Source organism: Miscanthus floridulus, chromosome 13 (assembly GCF_019320115.1).
Source record: "Miscanthus floridulus cultivar M001 chromosome 13, ASM1932011v1, whole genome shotgun sequence".
NCBI classification, from domain to species: Eukaryota; Viridiplantae; Streptophyta; class Magnoliopsida; order Poales; family Poaceae; genus Miscanthus; species Miscanthus floridulus.
In genome coordinates, this window is record NC_089592.1 from 14878687 (window position 1) to 14899030 (window position 20344).

The following is a 20344-nucleotide window of genomic DNA, read 5'->3' on the forward strand; positions in this document are numbered from 1 at the left end:
TCTTGTGAACTTGCTCAAGCCGGTCTTGAGATATTCTTTTTTCAACTTGAGCTTCTTGTTCTCTTCTTTGAGTTCATCATGATTTTTCTCCATCTTGAGTTTCTTGTTCTCTTCTTTAAGCTTCTCATTCTCAAGAGCTAGATCACAATCATGGTCAATGTTCTCTATCACAATAGTGTTGGTGGTTGATAGCTTTTCAAGATCTTTCTTGAGCTTCTCATTCTGATTCTTTATCTTGACATACTCATCATAGTTGTCGGACTCAACCACTTGCTTGCCTTTGCTACTAGAACTGTGCTCAATGCTCTCAATAATCAAATCATCACATGATGTAGCTATATCAATCTTAATAACATGGTTAGTAGCATCATGTGGCTCATTGGATAATAACTCATGAGAGACAATAAGATTATCATGATTAACCTTGAGATTTGTATACTCTTCTTTTAGCATATTATAGCTAGTGGTGAGCTCATTATGTATCCCCTCAAGTTTATCATATTTTTCCTTAAGCTCCTTTTTAGATGATTTGAGCTCATTGAGTTTGGATGACATAGTTTTATTTTCTTCTCTAAGCTCAACACTAGATTTTTTCACTATGTCATGTTTAGCTAAGAGTGAGTCATTCTTAAGTTCTAGCTTTTCATTTTTAGCTCTTGTCTTTCTAATAATTTTAGTATATTGATTTAGCAACCTGACAAGATCATCATATGAAGGTGATTCAAATTTATCATCACTATCACTATCATCATTGCTAGCATGATCATCACCACTACTATCATCATCATTTTGTACCTTTCTTTCACCCTTGGCCATAAGGCATAGGTGTGTAGAGGATGATAGCGGTGGTGTCGGTGAAGATAGTGAAGAGTCAATCACAATAGCGGCCACCTTTTCATTCTCACTATCATCATCGAATGAGCAACTTGATGAATCAATATCCGTGAGCCAATCACCGACGATGTATGCCTTGCCATTCTTCTTCTTCTTGTGGAAATCCTTCTTCTTGTCATCTTTCTTCTTGTATGGCTTATTTTTCTTCTTCTCATCATTATCTTCATCACTTGAGTCATCTTTCTTACCCTTGTACTTCTTCTTGTACTTGTCTTTCTTGGGCTTGGGGCATTGATGAGCTAGATGACCAAGTTCTCCACAATTATAGCAATCCATCTCGGAGATTGGCTTCTTTCTATTGCTAGTGAAGAACTTCTTTTTCTTGCCATCAAACTTGACACCGTTCTTGTTGAGCTTCTTAAGCATCTTGGTGGTTCTTCTCACCATGAGAGCAAGACTTGCATCATCAATTTCATCATCACTTGAGCTCTCATGTTCAACTCTTGCTTTGCCCTTGTTCTCTTGGCTAGCCTTAAATGCCAAGTCTTTCTTCTTGGTGGAATAAGAGCCATCTTGTGGTGTGATGTGCATATACATCTCATGTGCATTAATCTTTCCTAATATTTGAGTTGGTGTAGCGGTGAAAAGATCACCTTGATGAAGCATGGTCACAATATGCCCATATTTGTCACTAGGAAGGACACTCAAGATTTTCCTTACAACATTGGAGGGTTGCATTTGTGTAAGTCCTAGCCCATTGACTTCCTCTACAAGAACATTTAAGCGTGAGTACATCTCATTTGCACTTTCTTTAGAAAGCATCTCAAATGAATTAAGCTTTTTCATAACAAGATGATAGCATTCCTCACGCTCACTCTTTGTTCCCTCATGGAGCGCACAAATGTCCGACCATAGTGCATTGGTGTCCTTATGGTTCCGCACACGGTTCAAAACATCTTTGCAAAGGCCTCTAAAGATGGTGTTTCTAGCCTTTGCATTCCATTTTTCGTAATTAACTTCATCGCCTTGAAGGTTGGCGGGATCCTTAGGTTTTGGGAAGCCATGTGAGGCGGCTCTAAGAATTCTAACATCTAAGGCTTCTAAATAAGCCTCCATGTGGATTTTCCAATAAGGAAAATCATCTCCCTCAAAGATAGGAGGAGGTCTATCCTCGTAGGACATCTTTCTCTAGACGGTTAAGCCTAATTTAGTAAGCACGAGGCTACGATACCAATTGTCATTAATCACCAAAACCCAACTAGGGGCCTAAATGCTTTCAGAAGTGAAAGCCCTTCAGAGACTGAAATCATCCAGGCTGCAATGGAGGCAAACATTCATGAATTCATCAGTGGTCTACCAGAAGGGTATGGCACTGTTGTTGGAGACAAAGGGAGCCAGCTTTCAGGAGGGCAGAAACAGAGGATTGCTATTGCAAGAACAATACTAAAGAGGCCTGCCATTCTGCTTCTTGATGAGGCAACCAGCGCACTTGACGGTGAATCTGAGAGGGTGGTTATGAGCTCTTTAGGGGCCAAAGTGTGGAAGGACAAAGATGAGCAAACCAGTATGATTACAACTATCACAGTTGCACACAGATTGTCCACGGTCATAAATGCAGATACGATAGTTGTGATGGAAAAAAGGAAAGGTTGTTGAACTTTGTAATCACCAAGCGTTGATCTCCGCTGAAGATGGCGTTTACTCAAGATTATTCCACTTGCAAAGCAACATGAAAGATTGACCACCATCTATTCAAGTTCCAATGTGGCCAAAGACCAAAGACACTTAGCAAGAATAGCTTTAGGAGATTAAGCATCGCTTAAATGCACTTGCTGTCACTTCACAAATTGTAATAACATAGCTATCTCATATACCGATGATGCATAGTCCATCAGTTAGGGCAAAAAACAACTACTATTTATTACTTGAATGATATCTGTTTGGAGCGCCTCCACTGCCATATGTTTAACCTTATTCTTCCTATGCAATATAAGGCTAGCCAAAATATCGAAGCTAGAATAACAATATTTAAGCCAGGAAAGGGGTTCAGTAATATACTAATATAAGCTGGTTCCCCTGCATGCGGTCCATCAACTAGTTTAACCATCTTTTAAGGTTGAGGACAACTTGAACAAAGCTCTCTACAAGAAACTAGCTGAATATCTATTTTTTTGTAAATAAATAGGCAAGAAATATAACATAGAAAGAAAGAAAACATCATGAACAAAAAAAATTGAGCTACCTAAAATATTACATGCCAAAAATAGAACTACCCAAATTCGGTACAATGGACATTACATAAAAAAAGTTGAGATGCTTTATTTCCAATGAACTATTAATTAACTATGAATCTATAAGATACAGCAAGTTCACATAATGATCATACTATTCACCCAAATCAAAACTGAAATCAGAGAATCAGGCTGTTGGATGACTATTCACTATTGTGAAAGTTCTAGGCACTAACATGATGGCATGTGGTTTTAGAGGACGTAATAAGACTTGCAGCAGAAACTACCTTGTTTATTACTGGACACCTTGCTCTTGTAGTCTTGATGATGCAATTTCCCTTTTTGTATGCAGCAGAAACATCAAACACATTTAGCAAAGCATCATGTATACGTACGAGGAAATAACCGGTGTATTTATTTGGAATTTGGAAGGACTAAGGAATATGTAGACTAAGATCGGGTTCCAATAGCAAAGTGGCATTGCTTTTTTTTTAACGGGAAATATAGCAGGGGAAGCCCCCACTGTAGGATTTTATTAAATAAAAACAGAAACATGTACAAAAGATAGAGAAATAACAACAAACCAACCAGCCAGAGGGCTGAGGTAGCCACGGCGGGAAGGGAACCGCAGGCCAAAAACCAGGGAGGCCCAACAAACCAACCATCCAGAGGGCTAAGGTAGCCACGACGGGAAGGGAATTGCAGGCCAAAAACCAGGGAGGCCTAAGAGAGGAGATCTAAACATAGAAGAAAAGCTACACGTTTATCATCTCTCATTCTAAAAGCCTGAAGTTTGGCCTCTTCGTAGAAGAGGTTTTTCCAAGAAGAGAAAGAAGGCCGACCTCTGTCAAATATGAAGTTGTTTCTCTGCTTCCAAATATGCGAGGCAGCAAAGTGGCATTGCTATTCTGGATTAGACTTGTAGCTGGAGTAAAGTAATGTAACGTGTAGATGAAAACAATGTTGCCGCATGCCATATAATATGGTTACGAGGACAAATGACTCATGCTTAGTATTTCCCAAAGGTGTGACTTTTACTGCAAAACTAAAGTCGGAGACATCATCAAGAAAGTTTACTTTCATGGCCCCGTTCGCTTCGCTGAAAAAATAAGCCAAAACACTGTTCCAGTTGATTTGTTGTGAGAGAAAAACACTGTTCCGGCTGAAAAAACAAGCTGAAAAAGACGAATTATAAGAGAAGCGAACATGGCCATGAGCAATATATAATCTATTTTTTCGAGGCAAAGGAGTCATGAACAAAAAATGAGCAATAGATAATCTGTTTTTTCGAGGCTGGAGCTGGAATAATTAATTATGAATCTTGATAGTATCATCCGTGCAAATTTGTAGCTATGTGGTTGTTATTGTGTGTACTAGCTACTAGTGCTATAAAACTCAGTGTGCCGGCTACTCACTTTTTTGCAAATTAACACAAGATCCGGGAAAAGCAATGCCACTCATCCAAGAGAAGGATAGGCCCACTGAGTCATCTGAACCTAACATTGCAGATGGCAAGAAAAGCACACCAGCAGCATCTATGGCGCCAGAAACACAGGCTGAAGACAGATAGTTTCCATTCTTTGGCCTGCTTTGCTACGCGGATGCACTAGATAGGCTGCTCATGGTATCAGGAACCATGGGGTCCTTCATACATGGCATGGGGCCTTCAATGTCGTACTACATACTAGGGAAAACTCTTGACGTGGTCGGGAACAACATGGGCAATAACGAGGCCACAGTCCATGAACTCTCTAAGGTTACCTCAGATCTGATTTATTTTCAAGCTACCCTGTTAAATGCCATTCGATTCTGCTGATTGATTTTTGTTTGATTTTAGTGTTGTTTCACTAACATTATCTACTTTACATGTTCCTGTTCGCAGTTAATTCCATACATGTGGACCTTAGCAATTGTTACCCTTCCTGGCGGAATGATTGGTGAGTGAAGTCTTCAATTTCTAACTTTCCTATGTTATCAACAATGTAAGACAAAGAAAGCAAACCGGTAATTATGCCTTGTATGAAGCATACTGAAGCTCTTTGCAGGACGGATGCAGTAGTATTTAACCAAACATCATTTATTGGACACCTAAAAAATAATTGGCCAAAAAACTATCTTTGAAGTTTGAATACAGTAGCAGGCAAGCAGCAAATTGAAAAAGAAATAAGCATGCAAATAAAACAATTCATTTGGTGGTAAGAAAGAGGAATACATAGTAATTATAATGTCATTCCCTATGTAACTACTTGTCCACACATGCAGCAAGAACACAGCATCGTGGGAATTGAAATGATATGAAATAGCTTAAGTATTTTCCATGAATTCTCTAATCTTTTCGTCACGAACTCACAATGGCCCTGCTATAGAAACTGCAAGTTGGATGTATACAAGTCAGAGGCAAATGGCACGCATGCGGATAGCATATCTGAGATCAGTGCTCAGTCAAGATATTGGAGCTTTCGACACTGACTTAACCACTGCAAATATCATAGCTGGGGCAACCAATCACATGAGTGTCATACAAGATGCAATTGGTGAAAAGGTATTAATTTTCCTTCTAGTATATCACTGCAAGAGTACTAACCCAAAGAGAAGTACCAAAAATTTGCTCGATGATAACCAATCTTAAAAGTTGGCTTACTATTTTCTTCAGATGGGTCACTTTATGTCAAACTTCTCCACATTCTTAGTTGCTATCATTGTTGCCTTCGCGTGCTGTTGGGAGGTTGGCCTGCTCTCTCTGCTAGTTGTACCTATGCTCCTCATGGTTGGAGCATCTTATGCCAAAATGATGGTCCGCATGTCCCTCACAAGAACATCTTTCGTGTCTGAAGCAACCACTATTGTAGAACAGGTACCTATGCAAATGAATGCCTTGTTAAAGTTAAGTAGGTTTAAATTGAATTTGTAATCACATGATATATTTGTCCACAGAATCTTGCACATATAAAGACCGTCTTCTCATTTGTTGGAGAAAAGTCAGCTATCAAATCTTTCAACAATTGCATGGATAATCAATACACATTAAGCAAGAAAGAGTCGATGGCGAAAGGTCTAGGTTTGGGAATGTTACAGATCGCAACATTCTGTTCATATTCATTGGTAATCTGGGTTGGAGCAGCTGCTGTAATTGACAGAAAAGCAAAACCTGGTGAAACAATTGCAGCCGTCATTAATGTCCTCTCCGGTGCAATGTAATACTGAGAAATCTCCTTTCAGCAATGTAGGATATTGCATGATTATCTTGTACTCGAATGTTCAAATATATATTAATCCTATATAGTTGTCTGTGATTCAGATATCTATCGAATGCAGCACCAGATCTTCAGGCCTTCAGCCAAGCAAAAGCTGCTGGGAAAGAAGTATTTAAGATTATCAAAAGAAATCCAGCAATAAGTTACGAATCAAAGGGAAAAATCTTGGAAAAGGTCACTGGAGATATAGAAATACAAGAGGTGCACTTCACATATCCATCCCGTGAGGATAAGCCAGTTCTCCAAGGTTTCTCACTGGCTATACAGGCAGGCAATATTTTAGCTCTTGTGGGGAGCAGTGGATGTGGAAAGAGCACAGTGATTTCTCTGGTTCAAAGGTTCTACGATCCTATATCAGGTAACATTATAGGGCACATGCTTATCATTGCACAAACATTCATTTATGGATATACTATTCAATCAGTATATATGTGGTTGTGTCCAATAGTTCTTGACATTATGAGATAGAGTTTTTGAGGTTACAACCTTACATGACCACTTCACATATTCAATTCTACACAAACATAGGAATGAAATGTGGGTATATCAAACAAAATCCAATACTCAGAAACAAAAAAAATGGAAAGGAAACTTATGCATAGAATATAACGGTCAAATATTGTGGCTGCTAGTTTTCTTGCAAAAATCTTTTTGTGAATAAGTTGTTATAAAATGCAGGCGCGATTCTCATTGATGGCCAAGACATTAAAACACTCGATCTGAAGTTCCTGCGGACAAATATAGGTTCAGTTTCCCAAGAGCCATCACTATTTTCAGGTACCATCATGGACAACTTGAGAATTGGCAAAATTGATGCAACTGATGAAGAGATAATTGAAGCAGCCAAAACAGCTAATGTGCACTCTTTTATATCCAAACTTCCAAACCAATATGCAACTGAGGTGAGATTTTATTTTATTTAAGCAAAGACCATTGAACACCTCCCGAATCTCGTTTCTTTTATTTTCCATGGTTGTGGATGAAATTATATCAAATTATTAATATATTTAATAGCCAGAAAAATTAAGCTGGACACTGAAGAATTTATTTTGTTGTCAGCTAGGAAGCTCAGTACCAAGAAATCATGTGGAAGCAGCAATATGCTGCGTATGCTCTTTATTAATTTTCATAAAATTTTATTAGACTCCAGAAGTAGAAAATAGCAATCATCGCTTCTTTGATTAACCACTACAGGTAGGAGAAAGAGGTGTACAATTATCAGGAGGTCAGAAACAAAGAATAGCAATTGCAAGAGCCATTCTAAAAGATCCACCAATTCTACTGCTTGATGAAGCGACAAGTGCACTTGATTCTGAATCTGAGAAGATAGTTCAGGAAGCTCTTGACATAGCTATGCAAGGAAGGACAGTTATCTTAATTGCCCACAGAATGTCAACAATCATAAATGCAGACAAGATCGTTCTTGTGGAGAATGGAAGAGTAGCTCAATCTGGAACACATGAAGAATTGCAGGAGAAAAGTGAATTCTACTCAAGTATATGCAGTATGCAAAATCTGGAGAAGGATTCTGGCAAGAGCAAGACAAGGTAGATGCAATCAATTGACCACTTTTTTTTCCACATAGTAAAATGTTCTCGCATTGAATCCATCATGGCACTGTACTGAAAATGCAACAATGTAACACCGAGAATATGCTTTTCTGCAACTAGATCGATGATACCTAACTTGGTTTACATGGAACTGGCGTACAGTTTACTCATTTGTTTATTTGATTGGTAAAACAGATTTATTGATCAAGTCAAAGAAGAAAAGGAAAAAGAAGAATCACAAGATGGAACATACAACAAACCATCTTTCACTTCTAGTGAACAAGAAAAAACACTAGAACAGACCGAGCAACCAAAGCAAGCAATCAGAAAGAGAAGATCAGCTTTCTATAGAATATTCCTTGGAACTTTTAAACTGCTCCCGGAGAAGGTTCTGCTGGGCTCCACAGCAGCAGCAATCTCTGGGATTTCAAGGCCTATATTTGCTTTCTACATCATGACAGTTGGCATAGCATACATTAAACCAGATGCAAAGAGTATCGTCAGCAAGTACTCAGTAATTTTATTCCTCATTGGACTGCTCACATTTTTCAGTAACATCTTCCAGCACTATATATATGGCCTGGTTGGTGAAAGGGCAATGAATAACCTAAGGGAGGCCCTCTTTTCAGGTTTGTTGACGACCATAACTTTGTGTCTCTCACAATTGCAATTAACAAAGAAGAATATGATTTGTTGTTGTTCGGAATCATAACACCATTTCTCTTCAATGAACGCAGTCATTCTTCGGAATGAAATAGGTTGGTTTGAACAACCAAAGAACAGCGTCGGCTTTCTAACCTCACGTATCATCGGTGACACCTCCATGATTAAAACCATCATATCTGATCGGATGTCTCTCATTGTCCAATGTATCTCTTCAATTGTAATAGCCACAGTGTTGAGCACAGTAGTGAACTGGAGGATGGGTCTTGTTGCATGGACTTTGATGCCATTCCACTTCTTTGCTGGCATTGTACAAGTCAGGTCTGCAAAAGGTTTTGCCACTGACTTCTCTACATCTCACCGGAAGCTAATTTCCCTTACTTCAGAGGCTGTCAGCAATATTCAAACCGTGGCATCGTTTGTTCAGGAAGATGAAATACTAAAGAAAGCAGACTTATCACTCCAAGAACCAATGCGTACAAGCAGAGTAGAAAGCATCAAATATGGTGTAGTACAAGGGACTTCCCTCTGTTTGTGGCATATGACACATGCCATCTCATTGAGTTTCACCATCATGCTACTTGATAAGAACCTATCATCATTCAAAGATTGTGTACGATCATACCAAGCATTTGCAATGACAATATCTTCCATCACAGAGCTATGGTCATTGATCCCTCTAGTCTTGTCCGCTATCACAGTATTGGACCCTGCGCTTGACATACTTGACAGAGAAACGCGGATTGTACCAGATGTTCCAGAAGTGCATTCTGAAGAAAGATTAGCGGGTGACGTTGTGTTTCAAGATGTCAGTTTCAGCTACCCTTCAAGGCCAGAAGTGATCATACTAGATGGCTTCAATCTAGATATTGAACCAGGGCAACAGGTGGCATTGGTCGGCCCAAGTGGTTCAGGAAAATCCACAGTGTTGGCTCTTCTGCTAAGATTCTATGATCCTTGTGAAGGACAGGTGCTTGTGGATGGTAAGGACATCCGAGACTACAATTTGAGATACATGAGAAAGCACATAGGACTAGTTCAGCAAGAGCCAATCTTGTTCAACTTGTCTATTAGAGAGAACATCAGCTATGGTAATGAAGGTGCATCAGAATCAGAAATAGTTGAGGCTGCAATGGAGGCAAACATCCATGAGTTCATCAGTGGCCTGTCAAATGGATATGACACTGTGGTTGGGGACAAAGGAAGTCAGCTTTCTGGAGGTCAGAAGCAGCGAATTGCCATTGCAAGAGCTATACTAAAGAGGCCCACCATAATGCTATTGGATGAAGCGACAAGTGCTCTAGACGGTCAATCTGAGATGGTGGTGATGAGCTCCCTGCTAGCAAAAGAGTGGAAAAACAAAGGTGAGCTTTCAAGCAAGATCACAAGCATCACAATTGCACATAGAATGTCCACAGTCACGAGCGCAGATGTGATTGCCGTGATGGATAAAGGGCAGGTGATTGAATTGGGCAGCCATGAAACATTGATCTCGGCAAACAATTGTGTTTACTCCAGACTGTACCATATGCAAAGCAAAGGAGTCAAAGACTAATATCATGATGTGCCGCACAGAAAGTAAAAGCAACTGTGGAGTCAAGATCTGAAGGGAGGGAGGATCTCACTGCCAATACATTCATTGGCAAGCATTTGATGCCCCAAGAGATATGTAACTGCACTTTTGCTTGTGAGAAATAAGTTGGTTGAGTACAAATGCCATCGTATATGAACACTGTTCACTGTTCACTACGTATTTTGATAAAATTAAGTCTGCTGGCCTATTAGGGGCCGTATCGTTTTGTCAATTTCTGCAATTTTCAGAGCCCAAGTCTTCAATCAAGATCCTTGAAACCAATTTCCCAAGGATACCCCCATTCTTACTTCTTAGCATGCATATTCTGCTCGGAAATAGTACAGAACGCAAGATTTAGAGTAGCTGCATAACCAAATCACCCCCCCCCCCCCCCCCCCCCCCCCCCCCCCCCCCCCCCCACACACACACACACACAAAAAGAAGTTATGCAACGAGGGACAAAGTGTTTGGCCCAATCTCATAATTCTAACGATGTTTATTTGAGAGAGAGAACGGTATTAATCATGAGGTTGTGGTTGCATCAACATTTAACATCACAATCACAATCACAATTCACAAAGAAAACGAGGACTCTAACCCTATCCTCCACCAAGAGAAAAACGTCGTACAACCAAACTTACACCATACAGCAAGGAAAGTAGGAAACCGAAGTATTTTGAAGCTACTATTTTCAGGGAGACGAATGGGAAACCTACGCAGAGATTGCACTCACCCGCTCATCAGCCGTACCGCCTCCGATTCCCCTCGCCTCCTGTTTGGTCCCTTCCTGCGTCTCCCTCCGCGCTCCTTCAGTTGTTGCGCATAACAGCTACCCATCCGGAGGCTGGCGGGCCGCAGTCGCTGCTCCTGCTCCTACGGCGAGAGCGTGGCGACTGGCGACCATGGCGCCGCTTCCGTCGGGGAAAGGAAGGCGCGGGAAGAACGGGAGACGGTGTGCCGCCGGAGACGGAGCGCTCTCCGGCGGCGGGGCCAGTTGGTGCGCTGCCCAGTGTGGGCCTCCCGATCGTAATCTGACGGCCAGGAATGGGAACGGGGAGAGTGTGGGACTCGGACTCCCAGTGTGGGCCTCCCGATAATAATAATATATCATTGGAAAATAGATATTAATAAATATTAAAAATTACAAATATCGATAACTTAATCAATTGTATTAAAAAGCACCTATAAAATGTCATTAACGAATGTCATAATAATATTTTCAAAATAAAATTATGAGTGGCAGCTATTTATGATTCTTAGGCCAGCCTTTGGATTGTAGGAAAAACAAGAAAAAGAAAGGATTTCCAATGCTATGGATGAGTCAGAGAGTTAGTTTTTTCGCAGAAATTGCTTGCATAAAAAACGTAGGTAACTTTCTTTTATGTTTGACTTCACACAAAAATCGTGGAAAAACATCTATTCAAACCTCGTGTTATTATTGTGTTTTTCCTACCACGATTGATTCGAACACCTGATTCTCTGAAAAAATATTCTACAAAATTTATGTTTGTTTTTTCTGCTTTGCAATCTCATTCATGGGTTTTTTCCTAAAACCTAGATCCATATAAGGTATCAGCCAATAAATATCATGTGTCAATCATCCTAAGTTTTTAAAGCTTAATATGTATGGAAAAATCTAAAAAGTATTCATAAAAAACAGAAATATGATTTATGTATTCTTCACTTCTCTGTTGATTAAATGGGATTGCCTTAGCTAAATAATAACGGTCCAACCCATTATGGCTAAACCACACTAGCTTGTTGTTTTTGTTCATGTCTCATTTGGAACACAGGTATGAAAAGAAAGAAAAAAATATAGGATATACATATACCTTGACACATCAAATCGTGATGTAAAGGAAAGTTTAGAAAGAAACCTTTAGAAGCAACATTGGAAAACATAGAAAGCAAAACAATAAGGTTGAACCTAATTTCTCTTCCTCCAAAATCCTTTGGAATAGCCCAATCCAAAGGATCTGTTGGAAAGCATTATTTGTTCCAAAAGCTCTCACCGAAAATTTTTCTTTACGAATTCAACCCTCCAAAATTTCTACTCCAGAGCCTTCTTCACCTCAGAAAGTACGATGTGCCAATATATAGTATAATCATACTACCCGCGGTATATACAACTATGGCCATTGTGATATGATAAATTTGCACTGATATTGGCAGCCATCCTTTATCGTGAAACGGCCCACGGTTTTGTAGGACTCGCCCTCCACATTTGGAGGCAGGTGGTTAGAGCCCCGGGGCGTCCACATGGTGCCCCCCTCCTTTCTAGCTCTCGGTCTTTCCATTCCCGCACAGCAAGTGCTCCTACGGTCCTACCACATCAGTGGCAGTGGTGCGGGGGCGGAATTTGGCAGGTTGGGATGGTCATTATCTTACGACTCGCGGGATTATTCCTTGACACGGAGTGATTAGCATGTGGTTTACTGACTTACTGCGTGCGTAGGGTAGCATTCTGATGCTCACTCGTGGGCCCTGAAAGCTCTAGTTTGGTTTTGGTTAATTGATGAAACCCTAAGTGCTAACCTAGTTTATCCAAGTGATTAAGAGATAGGTAGCACTACACCAAGTGATGAAGCAATGGCGAAGATCATGATGATGGTGATGGCATGGTGATGATCAAATGCTTGAACTTGGAAAAGAAGAAAGAGAAAAAACAAAAGGCTCAAGGCAAAGGTAAAAATAGTAGGAGCCATTTTGTTTCGGTGATCAAGACACTTAGCGAGTGTGATCACATTTAGGTTAGATAGCCGTACTATTAAGAGGGGTGAAACTCGTATTGAAATGCGATTATCAAAGTGCCACTAGATGCTCTAACTCATTGCATATGCATTTAGGATCTAGTGGAGTGCTAACACCCTTGAAAATGTTTGTGAAAATATGCTAACACACATGTGCACAAGGTGATACACTTGGTGGTAGGCACATTTGAGCAAGGGTTAGTAACTTCACCGATGGAGTGTCCACCCGTAGAGTGCGGACAGTCCGACGGTGCCATCGGCGCCCTAGACAGAGAAGATGAAGGTCACTATATGTGACCGGACGCTAGTCTCGGTTTCAAGGGAGCATCCGATTAGTGGCAGTAGAGGGCACGTGTTTCGATCTTTGATCAGACGCTGGCACTAATAGTGATTGGACGCTGGTAGGGTGCGTCCGGTCAGTGCTGACGTACGCTGACATGAGGCGCACAGAGGAGACATTGTGTGACCGGACGCTGGGTGAGTCCGGTCGAGCATGACCGGATGCGTCCAGTCGTGAAATGTCACGTTTGGAACCTTACTGGAAATGACCGGACGCTGTGCTCTAGCGTCTGGTCACTTTCTAACTGACGTGTCCAATCATCTCTTGACCGTTGAAATCGGGCGATCGGCGTTTGAAGCCGATGACACGTGGCGCACATCGCACGACCAGACGCTGAGGTCCAGCGTCCGATCAATCTGACCGGAGCGTCCGGTCGGCCCATGTTCAGTGCAGTGAGGAGCCCAACGGCTCTATTTCGTGGGGGCTTCTATTTAAGCCCCATGACTGGTTCAAGCTCACTCTCTTGGCTATTTGCATTATCATAGCAACCTTGTGAGCTTAGCCAAAGCCCTCCCACTCATCTCCATCATTGATCCATCATCTTTGTGAGATTGGGAGAGAATCCAAGTGCATTGCTTGAGTGATTGTATCTAGAGGCACTTGGTGTTCGTGTTGCGCTGCGGATTTCGCTTGTTACTCTTGGTGGTTGCCACCACCTAGACGGCTCGGTGCAGCGGTGGAGGATCGGCACGAGTTGGTGATTGTTCATGGCCGTCTCCGGTGATTGTGAGGGGAGTTGTACCTTCCCCGGCAGAGTGTTGAATGGTAACTCTAGTAAATTGCTCGTGTCATTGAGTTACCTCACTTATGTGTAGGTTCTTGCGGTGTCCAATCATGTGGACGAGGTTTGCGAAACACCTCTTAGCTGCTGAACCACCAAGTGTTGGTCGACACAATGGGGACTAGCGTGTTGGCAAGCATGTGAACCTCAGGAGAAAAATTGGTTGTCTCTTGCCATTTGATATTCTCCCGATGATTGGTTTCATATACATCTTGTGATTGATTCATTCCTCTACACGGCGGTATAACCATCCTACTCACTCGTTTACATTCTTGCAAATTAGTTGTAGCAAGCTCTTTAGTGTAATTAGATTTGAGAGCTTGCTTTGCTTTTTAAGTTTGCTTAGTGGAGCTCTTTAGAGTAGAAAGTTTGAGAGCTCTTAGTGAGTAGTATCATAGCAAATTGTGTGTCTAGCTATCATTGCAACTAGAATTATTGGATAGGTGGCTTGCAACCCTTGTAGAGCTAGAGCAAGTTTACATTTCGCTATTTGTCATACTAATCAAATTGCTCTAGTTGATTTGTAGATTTTTAAATAGGCTATTCACCCCCTCTAGCCATATTAGGACCTTTCAAGTGGTATCGAAGCCGTGGTCACCGTTTGATTGAAGGCTTAACAACCTCAGTGTCAAATTATGGCTCAAGTTGTGTTCAACCATGTGGGGGGCAAACCACTATTCTTTGATGGCACATGCTATGATTATTGGAAGAGAAAGATGAGGATGTATCTTGGTTCAATCAATGATCAAGTATGGGAAGTGACCGAGAATGACTATGCTATCATCGATCCCGATGATCCCACCAACCAAGATAAGATCAACAAGCAATGCAATACAATGGCTCTCAACACCATATACAATGCCATTGATTCCAAGGTGTTTGAGCAAATCAAGGATTGTGAAAGAGCAAATGAGGTGTGGAAGAGATTGGAGAAAACATATGAGGGCACATCGGCGGTGAAGAGTGCCAAATTGTATATCCTCAAGGATAAATTGACAAGCTTCAAGATAAAGGAAGATGAGAGCATTCCGGAGATGTTCCATCGTTTGTAAGTGATTGTCAATGATTTGAAGGCATTGGGAGAGAAGATCAAAGATAATGATGTCTCTCATCGGTTCTTGATGTGCCTACCTCCAAGATTTGAGATGTTGAGATTGCTCATCATAAGAGGAGGATTAAAAGAGATTACCCTCAACCAAGTACTAGGTGATGTCATGACCCAAGAGACATACCATGTGGAAAGGGAGGGGGATGACAAGGAGGACAAGAAGGAAGAAGAGGACAAGAAGAAGAAGAAGAAGAAGAAGAGTGTAGCATTTAAGGCTAGCTCATCATCATCCAAGAACAAGGGCAAGTCAAAGCAAGAATCAAGTGATGATGATGATCTTAGTGACATTGATGATGAAGCCATGGCTCTATTTGTGCGCAAGATGGGCAAATTCATGAAGAAGAAGGGCTATGGTGCAAGAAAGAGAAGAGATCACACCAAGAGCAAAGAGTATGTGAGAAGATGCTACAATTGCAAGAGCCCCGATCATGTTATAGCAAATTATCCCTATAATAGTGATAATAATGAAGATGAGAAGAAGAAGCACAAGAAAGATAAGAATGAAAAGAAGGAGAAGAAGGAGAAGAGAATGACCTTCCAAAAGAAGAAGAAGGGTGGAGGCTATGTAGTCACTTGGGATAGTGATGGTTCCTCGGATGGTGATAGCTCTAGTGATGATGACAAGAAATCTATCAAGAGAGCACCAGCAAGCATCGCCATCAACAAGAAGCTCTCCATCTTCGACACTCCATCAACATGTCTCATGGCAAAGCCTACCAAGGTAAAATATGATGAGAGTGATGATGATGAATGTGAAAGTGACTCTTGTAGGAATGATAATGATGATGATGAGGATGAGGATGAGGAGTACACCAAGGAGGAGCTCTTGGACATGTGTGAGCAAGTGCACGCTTGCAATGAGATAAAGAGAAAGGAGTGCAAAGAATTGCGCAAGAAAGTAAAATTTCTTGAGCAATCCTTTGATGAGCTCAATGCTACTCATGAGAGGCTAATGGAAGCCCATGAGAAGCTTGGCAAAGCTCACTCTAAGCTTGAAAAGGCTCACTCCTCTCTTATTGAGCAAGTCAAAGTGGAGAAGGCCAAGAAGAAGCAAGTGATCATATCATGTGATGTGGGACTAACATGTGATCTTATTGATGAATCTATTTTTGTTGCTCCCACTAACACTTCTTGTAGCACTACCACTTCCACTTCACCTTGAGTGATGGTCTCACTTGTGAAAACTCACTAAAAGTGGAAAATGAGACCCTCAAGAAGGAGATGAATGAGCTCACTCGTGCCTTAGGCAATGCCTATGGTGGAGATGCCCGCTTGCTAAAGTGCTTGGGTAGCCAAAGATTTTCTCTCAACAAAGAGGGATTAGGCTATACCCCCAAGAAAGGCAAGGCGACTTTTGTCACTCCCAAAGTTAGCTTTGTGAAGGGCAATGGTCAGTTTTGCAATAGATGTAAACAAGTCAGGCATATAGAGCAAAATTGCAAGACTAATAAGAACAAGCTACCTAATGTATCCTCAATTAAATTTGATTCTTGTTACATGCTTTTCAAGGGTGCCAATGGTGTGAAGGCTAAGTTCATTGGTACACCAATTGTGGGCCCAAAGAAGAAGGCCATTTGGGTACCAAAGACCTTGGTAACTAACCTTTAAGGAACCAAGCAAGTTTGGGTACCTAAAAAGAATTGATCTTCTTTTGTAGGTAAACTATAAAGCCGGAGGAAGGTATTGGGTGCTTGATAGTGGGTGCACACAACACATGACTAGTGATCCAAGAATGTTCAATTCAATCAATGAAAACAAGAGCAATGAGATTGATAGTATCACATTTGGTGACAATGGCAAAGGCAAGGTCAAAGGGCTTGGTAAAATTGCAATATCCAATGACTTGAGCATTTCCAATGTGCTATTAGTAGATAGCTTAAACTTCAACCTATTGTCGGTAGCTCAATTATGTGATCTTAGTTTCAAGTGCATATTTGGTGTGGATGATGTAGAGATCATACGTGTAGATGGCTCTAACTTGATATTCAAAGGATTTAGATATGAGAATCTATACTTGGTTGATTTCAATGCTAGAGAAGCTCAATTGTCAACATGTTTGATCACTAAGTCTAGCATGGGTTGGTTATGGCATAGAAGGCTTGGTCATGTTGGAATGAAACAATTGAACAAGTTGATTAAGCATGACTTAGTTAGAGGCTTGAAAGATGTCACATTTGAGAAGGATAAGCTATGTAGTGCATGTCAAGCCAGAAAACAAGTTGGTAACACACATCCTAAGAAGAGCATGATGAGCACATCTAAGGCATTTGAGTTAATGCACATGGACTTGTTTGGACCAACCACATACACTAGCATTGGTGGAAACAAATATGGATTTGTGATTATGGATGATTTCACTAGATATACAAGGGTCTTCTTTCTTGGTGACAAGAGTGATGTGTTTGCAACATTCAAATCATTTGTCAAGGGCATTCACAATGAGTTTGAAACAACTATCAAGAAAGTTAGAAGTGACAATGATAGTGAATTCAAGAACACTGGAATTGATGAGTTGTGTGATGAATTTGGAATTAGACATCAATTCTCAGCCAAGTACACTCCTCAATCAAATGGCTTAGTTGAAAGGAAGAATAGAACTTTGATTGACATGGCAAGATCAATGTTGAGTGAGTACAATGTGAGCCATTCATTTTGGGTCAAAGCAATCAACATGGCTTGCTATTATAGCAACCGACTCTATTGTCACCCCATGATGGAGAAGACACCTTATGAGCTTTTGAATGGAAGAAAGCCCAACATAGCATACTTTTGGGTTTTTGGTTGTAAATGCTACATATTGAAGAAAGGCACTAGATTGAGCAAGTTTGAAAAGAAATGTGATAAAGGTTTCTTGCTTGATTACTCCACTACTAGCAAGGCTTATAGAGTTTGGAATTTGGCTAGTGGTACTCTTGAGGAGGTTCATGATGTGGAGTTTGATGAAACAAATGGTTCTCAAGAGGAAGATAAGAATCTAGATGATATAAGAGGCACTCAATTGGTCAATGCAATGAAGAACATGGACATTGGTGAGTTAAGGCCTAGAGTGGTGATTGATGTTGAAGATGACAAGAATCAAGTGCTCTCTAACTCAAATGTGCAAGCTAGTGGTTCTCATGATCAAATCCAAGCAAGCACTAGTGATGACAGTGTGCACGATCAACAAATGGCTAGTTCATCATCTCAACCAAGTGATCAATCAAATGCTAGCAATCAAGTGCAAGTGCTTCAACCAACCAATGTTGCAAGAGATCATCCATTGGACATTATCATTGGTGATATTTCAAGAGGTGTGCAAACAAGATCAAGATTGGCTTTATTTTGTGAGCATTTCTTATTTGTGTCATCCATTGAACCTAAGAAAATAGATGAAGCTTTGAGGGATGTTGATTGGGTCAATGCTATGCATGAAGAGCTAAACAACTTCACAAGAAACTAAGTATGGGATTTAGTTGAGAGGCCTAAGGATCATAATGTGATTAGAACCAAGTGGGTCTTTTGGAACAAGCAAGATCAAGATGGGATAGTAATAAGGAATAAAGCAAGATTAGTGGCTCAAGGTTACACTCAAGTTGAAGGTCTTGACTTTGGAGAAACATATGCCCCGGTTGCAAGATTGGAAGCAATTAGGATCTTGCTAGCTTATGCTTGTGCCCACAACATCAAGTTATACCAAATGGATGTGAAAAGTGCATTTCTTAATGGGTACATCAATGAGCTTGTGTATGTTGAGCAACCTCCTAGTTTTGAAGATGAAAAGAAACCCAACCATGTTTACAAGTTGAGAAAGGCTTTGTATGGATTGAAACAAGCACCTAGAGCATGGTATGAGAGATTGAGGGATTTCCTACTCTCTAAGGGATTCAAGATGGGAAAGGTTGACACCACTCTCTTCACCAAGAAGCTTGGAAATGACTTATTTATAATGAAAATCTATGTTGATGATATTATTTTTGGGTCAACAAATCAAGATTTTTGTGAGGAGTTTGGCAAGATGATGGTAAGTGAGTTTGAGATGTCCATGATTGGAGAGCTTAGTTACTTTCTTGGTCTTCAAATCAAGCAAATGAAGAATGGCACATTTGTGAGTCAAGGCAAGTACATCAAGGACATGCTCAAGAAGTTTGGAATGGATGATGCTAAAGCTATTAGTACACCAATGGGGACAAGTGGAAGCTTGGATAGTGATGCTAGTGGCAATATGGTGGATCAAAACATATATCGGTCTATGATTGGAAGCCTACTCTATGTGAAAGTGCATCTAGCCCTTTAGTGGGTTTTGGATGATTGAATGACAACGTGATTAAAGGACTAACCCATTTGCTTAGTGTGGACAGGTAAAAGGTTATCTCACAGGTACTTAATGAAAGCCAAAATAATGTGTTGTTGTATAAACAATCTAGTTCAAGCACAAGACAACAATGCAAATGGAATTCATGCTAAGGCTTAATTATTGTGGGATTTCCATGTACTATATGAAAGCAAGCTCGTGATTATTAGTTAATGAGACATGAGGGATTGTATATGGATTGGTCTCATATTTGAAGCTTGCTAGATTGAAATGAAAATGATAACAATACATGAATGGATGATTCAACACAAGATGTGACTTGATGGCTTGAAATGGTGAAGATAGCAAGGAAAGGCTTCGAGGTACTAAGCAAGGGTGAAGGGCAAGCGACGGCTTGGCGGCCGAAGAACCTAGCTAGGGTGAAGAAGAAAGTACTTGCATTTAGTTGAGGTACTAATCAAGCCAAGATGGTCATATTGATGTGAAGGATCAAATCTATAATGAAGTATTTGATGGAAGTGACTTGATACATTTGGGATTATTCAAACTTGATGAATGGAATCAAGTCACATGCTCAAGATGGCTACGCTCAAGTGAAAAGATCAATATCAACATGGTAGCACCCTTACTTGATAAAGATTGAAAGGGACGGCATCAATTCAAAAGAGAACAACTCAAGTGGTACAAATTCATATTTTCGTTTATCTTGAGTTTAATAGGTATGCCATACTATTAAGAGGGATGCATCATGTTGATAGATAATGTTTCATAAGTGCTCAAGCCAACCCATGTGAGTTTTGAGTATTTGAGCGACAAAAGTGCTAACTAATTTCTTGCTGGTCTGGCAATACCGGACGTGTCCGGTATTCATACCGGACGTGTCCGGTATTTGTCCAGCAGCTGTAAAACTATTATTCTCCGGGTTGGTTCATCAGGAGTCCCAGCATGGGTCAGGAGTTCTGACGTCTC

General features: G+C 40.6%; 1 protein-coding gene and 1 long non-coding RNA gene across 2 annotated transcripts; one reads left to right on the forward strand and one right to left on the reverse strand.

Moving 5' to 3' along the window:
• Nucleotides 1–5600: 5600 nt before the first annotated feature.
• LOC136501656 (uncharacterized) lies at nucleotides 5601–11122 on the reverse strand. Its single transcript, XR_010770341.1, has 3 exons — nucleotides 10839–11122; nucleotides 6214–6413; nucleotides 5601–5923 (listed from the first exon to the last, which is right to left on the reverse strand). It is a non-coding gene; the product is annotated as an uncharacterized lncRNA (long non-coding RNA).
• Nucleotides 6811–10087, forward strand: LOC136501847 (ABC transporter B family member 14-like). Its single transcript, XM_066497374.1, has 5 exons — nucleotides 6811–6856; nucleotides 6998–7221; nucleotides 7514–7866; nucleotides 8065–8498; nucleotides 8607–10087. Exons 1-5 carry the CDS (start codon nucleotides 6811–6813, stop codon nucleotides 10085–10087), a joined length of 2538 nt encoding a protein of 845 aa, XP_066353471.1.
• Nucleotides 11123–20344: the final 9222 nt, after the last annotated feature.